The following is a 6,424-nucleotide window of genomic DNA, read 5'->3' as shown; positions in this document are numbered from 1 at the left end:
CTGTTGATGGTTATGGGTGATCTTAGGCAAGTCGCTGTCTCCTGGTTTGTTCTACAATGTGGAAATAATAGTCATGTCTGTTCTACTGGTTATTTTTAGATGCAGTGAGATAATGTAGGTGAAAGGGCTTTGGAAAATGTAAGCAATGCTACTCAAGTGTATGGTACTAGTATTAAAACAACTCTGAGCTCTTACTCATTGCTCCCAGCCACTTCTGGCCTTTCAAGGTGCTTCCTCTTAGGAAGACCAGAGCTAGCTCTTCTTCATCTTTATTGTGACAGTGAATCACCTGGGATCTTATTAAAGTGTAGATTCTGCTTCAGCAGGTCTGAGGTGGGCTTGGAGTCTGCGTTTCCTTGTTTCCACCTGATGACGATATTGCTGATCTTGGGCACCACAGGTGAGGTGCAAGGACCTGAACTCCCCCCTTATAGGAAAGGAGAATGGAATCTTTCTACAGTCAATTGAAAAAGAAACAGCTGAGAAAATAGAACAGAAGTATCAGTTTATTAAAATAGTTTCCAATCAAAGATGGTCTGTGGTCACAGATGATATATTTTGGTCTCTGGAAAGACAGAGAGCAAGAGGTGGGAGGAGGAGAGAGAGACAGAGAGACATGGGAGACTCGGGGCCAAGAAGCCCTGGAGATATTACTTCCTGGACTTCTCTGCAGAGCAGCTACCGTTGGTCTTGCTAAGAGAGTCTGTGCTGCCCATTCTTGAGCCTGCACTGTTGAGGAGTTTGTTGATTTCTCCTGGGATGCTCTGCTTCTCCTCATTCTCAGTCTCCCGATGGTAGAAGTAGTTAAAGTTGGAGACAATAACAGGCACAGGGAGGGCAATGGTGAGGACCCCTGCAATGGCACACAGAGTGCCCACGATTTTTCCCCCTGGGGTGGTTGGGCACATGTCCCCATAGCCCACAGTTGTCATGGTGACCACCGCCCACCAGAAGCCATCAGGAATGCTAGAGAAATGGGACTCTGGCTCATCCACCTCGGCAAAGTAGACTGCGCTGGAGAAAAGGATGACGCCGATGAAGAGGAAGAAGATGAGCAGCCCCAGCTCCCGCATGGAAGCCTTCAGTGTCTGCCCCAGGATCTGCAGCCCCTTGGAGTGGCGGGAGAGCTTGAAGATGCGGAAGACCCTCACAAGGCGGATGATCCTCAGGATGGCCAGGGACATGTTCTGCTGGGCACTCGGCTCTGTCTCCTGGACCAGCTCCGTGATGAGGGTTGCAAAGTAGGGGATGATGGAGATGATGTCGATGATGTTCATGATGTTCCTGAAGAAGTCAGTCTTGCTGGGGCAGACCATGAACCGGAGCACCAGTTCAAAGGTGAACCACACGATGCAGGTGGACTCCACCATGAAGAACGGGTCAGTGAACATGGTGTGGGAGAGGACTGTTTTGCTCATGTTGAGGCTGGGGTCTCTCACCACCTTCAGCTCCCTATCCTCTCGGAACTCAGGAAGGGTCTCCAGGCAGAAGATGGTGATGGAGATGATCACGACCAAGACGGAGACCACAGCCACACCACGGGCGGCACTGGAGCTCTCAGGGTACTCGAAGAGGAGCCAGAACTGCCGGTGGATGTCATTGGTGGGGAGCAATGTTTCAGGATCTTTGATGAAGCCTTCATCCTCTCGGAACTGGTCCATGGCCTCACTGCCCAGCTCATAGAAGGAGATCTCGTCTGCAAAGACGTCGATAGGGACATTGGCCGGGCGCCGGATCTTCCCACCAGATTGGTAATAGTATAGGATCCCGTCAAAACTAGGCCGGTTCCTGTCAAAGAAATACTCATTTCTCATGGAGTCAAAGAACTGCATCCTTTTCTCCCGGTCTCCCAGGAGGGTCTCTGGGAACTGATTGAGGGTTCTGAGCTGGGTCTCGAACCTCAGGCCAGCAATGTTGATGATCACCCGCTGGTTTCCTTCATTTAAGACCACCGTCTCAGGCCCTGGGGAATCAATGTAGTCTCCTGGGAGCTTGGAGAAGACCGTCTCATGGCTGGTGCTGTCGTTGATGAGGGTCTTCCAGTTGGAGAAGGGGCTGCTCCCAGGCCAGCCTTTTGGGGTGGTTGGGTCAAAGTCTGTGGCATAGCCTGGCTCTTCCTGGATTTCATCTGAGTTATCAAAGTTGACCAGAGCAACCTCCATTTCTTTCCAGCCACACACATCCATCCTACGGGGTCAGGGAAACAGCATGAAGACCCTCAGTCTTCCCCGCCTGCTGTGAGCTGTGGAGAGGAAGAAAGGCATCATGCAAGAGCTAATATAGGGTTCAGCTGGTTCTTGATCCAGCTTGCAGTGAGGTTTACCAATAGGTTAAAAAATGGTTTGTTTTTAGCTCAGGATGGAACCTTGTAGTTATTTTGGCAACATTCTTCTGGAAACCAGTTTGCACACTTGGAATCTGCGCACTAATAATAAGAGAAGAAATTGGAAAGACAGAGCCACACTGAGAGGGGAAAACTTCTCCACCCAAACAGAGTGTCCATACACAATGACAGGGAGAGGTCATAATAATAAAATGTGTAATTTGGTGTTTGTTTGAAGTTCTCCAGTTTACCCAACACTTTTCGTGCCCAATCTCACCTTTAACTCTTTTTTCTCACACTTTATGGCCAGTCCCTTACCTATCCTTTTAGGTATTATATCATCAAAATATGTCTAGAATTGAACCAATTCTTATCACCACCACCACTACCTCTTGGACCCAATTGTAATTCTGTTGGGAAGGATGAAGATGAAGGCTGAGTGGACAAGCACTGTCCTCCCAGCAGTAAGCCTTAGCCCCTCCTCTGTAAGTAAGTCTAGGGTTGTTTAGAGGATACATTAACTGAGATAGCATGTGTGAAATGCCTGATGGAGAGATCATTAAGTTACAGTCATTATTTTTGTGAACTTCCCCACATAATAGCGACTTTAGAAGCCAACATAAGTGAAAGTGTTAGTTGCTCAGTCATGTCTGACTCTGCAACTCCGTGGGTTGTAGCCTGCCAGGCTCCTTTGTCCATGGAATTCTCCAGGCAAGAATACTGGAGTGGGTTGCCATTTCCTTCTCCAGGGGAATCTTTCCAACCCAAGGATCGAACCCGGGTCTCCTATATTACAGGCAGACACTTTACCATCAGAACCACCAGGGAAGCCCATAGCCACTGATATTTTTTGTGCCTAAGTCTAAGATGTTTTTTATTTTTCTTTTAATTTTATTGAAGTATTAGTTGATTTAAGTGTGTTGATTTCTGCTGCATAGCAAAATGACCCAGTTTTTTATATATATTCTTTTCCATTACATTTTATCACAGGCTACTGAATATAGTTCCTGTGCTATACAGTAAGACCTTGCTGTTTACCCATCCTATAGAAACTAGCGTTTGCATCTGCTAATCCCAAGCTCCCAATTCTTCCCTAACCCAACTACCTCCCTTCTGGCAACTACGAGTCTGTTTTCTGTCTGTGAGTCTATTTCTCTTTCATAGATATGTTGATTTGTGTCATATTTTAGATTCCATATATAAGGGATAGCATATGGCATTTGTCTTTCTATTTCTGACTGACTTCACAGTATGATAATCTCTAGATCTATCCATGTTGCTGCAGATGGCATTATTTCACTCTTTTTGATGGCTGAGTAATATTCCATTGTATTTATATACCACATGCTCTTTATCCATACATTTGTTGGTGGACATTTAGATTGTTTCCATGTCTTGGCTATTGTAAATGGTGCTGCCATGAACATCAGGGTGCATGTATCTTTTTGAATTATAGTTTTGTCCGGGTGCATGCCCAGGAGTGAGATAGCTGGATCACATCGCAACTCTAGGTTTTCTAGGAACCTCCATACTGTTTTCCATAATGGCTGCACCAATTTACTTTTCCATCAACAGTGTAGGAGAGTTCCCTTTTTCTCCACACCCTCTCCAAACTTTATTATTCGTAGACTTTTTAATGATGGCCATTCTATAAGTCCAAGATGTTTATGGGGAATGATTTCATTAAAAGTCTTTTGAGGCAGTGGAAAGTAAGGAATAGTGTGTGTGTGTGTGTGCACGCATGCGCATGTGTGTGTGTATTAGGGATGGGGTTAAGGAGAACACGCCAGTGAGCTTGGATATCCACAAACATGAACTAAGATTCCTTCTTTAGGTCCATTCAAGCTTTGACTTCAGCATGAAAACCCTGAAACCAGGCAGGCTGGGGGTGACAGTGGGAGACAGGTCAAGTCTGTGGTGGTTACAGCTTTGAATAGTTTCATTTGCAGATAATAAGGGTACCTGCATGCACACAGCTGTAGTCTTTTCAAAGTGATTCCACATTCACTTATTCACCTTCACTTAAATGACAATGGTCATAGGAGGGTGGAAAATGTTATTTCCATTCATGGGTGGGGAAACTGAGTCACAGGAGCCAAGTGGCCTTCCCAAGTTCACACAATTAGTGGCACAGAGCCCCAACATGAGCCTGCCTCCCCGCCTGGTAGACCCACTAGATCACGGGGCCCCTTGCATGGAAGCTGAGGCCTCTTGGGGAGCTGCAGCCCGGGGCCTCAGAGTGTGAGAGTTCAGAACTCGTTTGGTTCCACACCCTCTTTCCTCAGTTCAGGGGCAATGTGTGGGGTGAAGAGCTCAGGTTAGAGTGGCCAGGATGGGTTGAACACCTGTCCCATCTCATGAGAGTGTGTGGCCTTTGCAGGCCACCTAATTTCACTGAACTTCAGCCTCTTGATCGTGGAATTGGGAGGATGTACCCACCACTGAGAGTGTCAGGTACCACGTGAGCTGTAGAATGTTGGAGGGCAGGATGGAGCCGCAGTTCAGAACTCCTGGGCTTGAGCCCATTGCTGTGAGGTGGAATCCTGACCCTGCACACGGTCAGCCCTGGAGGAATATTTGCTGCTCCTTTGCAGTGGTCCATGTGATGATTTAGGGGCCCAATCCTGGGACACTGGGCTGCTGAGCAGAGGTGGGACCAGGAATCCAGTTCTGTGTCTGCCTTGTGAACTCAGAGCTGTACTTTCTGGTTTGGGATCCTGACCCTCGGTGAAGTTTTGGGTTTGTTTCCTTCCTGGCGTGAATCCCACTCCATTTTATCCAGACTGAGAAGAGGTACCATCCGGGGGTCTTGGAGAGAGCTCCAAGTGCCTAGAGTGGGCCCTTATTAGGAGCCTGCTGCTTCTTATCAGGGTTTGGGAGGCAATGTGGAGAGGAGGGAGAGCTTCTTGGGCCAAATTAACTTCCTCTCCTGGGAACCAGACCATTTTCCTTCCCCATTCTTGTTCTCCTCTTTGCTGCTTCCACTTCCAGCTCAAAGTGACAGGTACAGGGGTGGCTGAAGAGGGTCAGGTAGTGTAGGAGAGAGAAGAATAGTGTTAAGTTCAGAGTGTTCTGTGGTCTACTGGAGCTCCACATATGCATGTATCCACGTATCCACGTATGCATGTATTCATGCTCAGTTGCTCAGTCATGTCTGACTCTTTGCAACCCAATGGACTGTAGCTTGCCAGACTCCTCTGTTCATGGGATTCTCCAGGCAAGAATACTGGAGTGGGTTGCCATGCCCTCCTCCAGGGTATCTTCCCAACCCAGGGGTTGAACTTGCGTCTCCTGCAAGTCACCTGCATTGCAGGCAGATTTTTTTTTTACCACTGAGCCACTAGGGAAGGCCGCATTTAGAGTAGTAACTTCTGTTCATTATGGACAGAAGGAAGAGAATTGGTCTTGGGACAAGAGACCTGGCTTGACGCCCCACCCCAGCCCTTGTGTGTATGTGTGTGTGAGTGTGTGTGTGTGTGTGTGTTAGTCACTCAGTCATGTCCAACCCTTTGTGACCCTATGGGCTAGAGCCTGCCAGGCTCCTCTGTCCATGGAATTCTCCCGGCAAGAAAACTGGAGTGGGTTGCCATTTCCTTCTCTGCCCCTGTCCTTAGGAGTTGTATATTTTTGAGCAAATCACTGGATTCTATGAGCCTCTGGTTTCCAATCCATAAAATGGGAAATATAATGGCAGTTCCCACATGAAAATGAGAACTAAATGAGGTAATGACAGTAAGAACACATAGTGAGCTATTAAAAAATTTAAGGAATGACCTCCCCACTCCCCTACCCTTTGCCCCATATGTAAAGCCAATGTAACATATGTGAAAGCAGAAAAAAGTTCCCTGTGGCCTCACACGGCCCCGGGAGGAATTCTCAGCTTGCTGCCCTCCTATCCTCTCTCCTAATCCTGCCCCTGTGCCTTTGTGCTGGTTTGGCTCCCTCTGGGCATCCACCTCCCCTTCCTCTGTCTTTCCTCTTCCTCCCTGCCCATTTGGGCGTTGTTTGGATCCTGCTTGTCTGACAAACCTAGCCTGGACAGTCCAGCTTGGAGAGCCCCCTACCTTCCCTGAGTCTGGATCTCCTTGCCCAGATGGTCCA

At 47.8% G+C, this 6,424-nt stretch overlaps 1 protein-coding gene across 1 annotated transcript; it reads right to left on the bottom strand.

The window, feature by feature from the left end:
• Positions 1-650: 650 nt before the first annotated feature.
• On the bottom strand, positions 651-2,186 carry KCNA10 (potassium voltage-gated channel subfamily A member 10). The gene has a single exon (XM_005891275.2). It carries the CDS (start codon positions 2,184-2,186, stop codon positions 651-653), a length of 1,536 nt encoding a protein of 511 aa, XP_005891337.1.
• Between the last annotated feature and the right edge of the window lie 4,238 nt (positions 2,187-6,424).

Source organism: Bos mutus, chromosome 3 (assembly GCF_027580195.1).
Source record: "Bos mutus isolate GX-2022 chromosome 3, NWIPB_WYAK_1.1, whole genome shotgun sequence".
Classification (NCBI taxonomy): Eukaryota; Metazoa; Chordata; class Mammalia; order Artiodactyla; family Bovidae; genus Bos; species Bos mutus.
The sequence above is the reverse complement of the archived record's forward strand: the minus strand, read 5'-3'. Positions and strand labels throughout refer to the sequence as shown.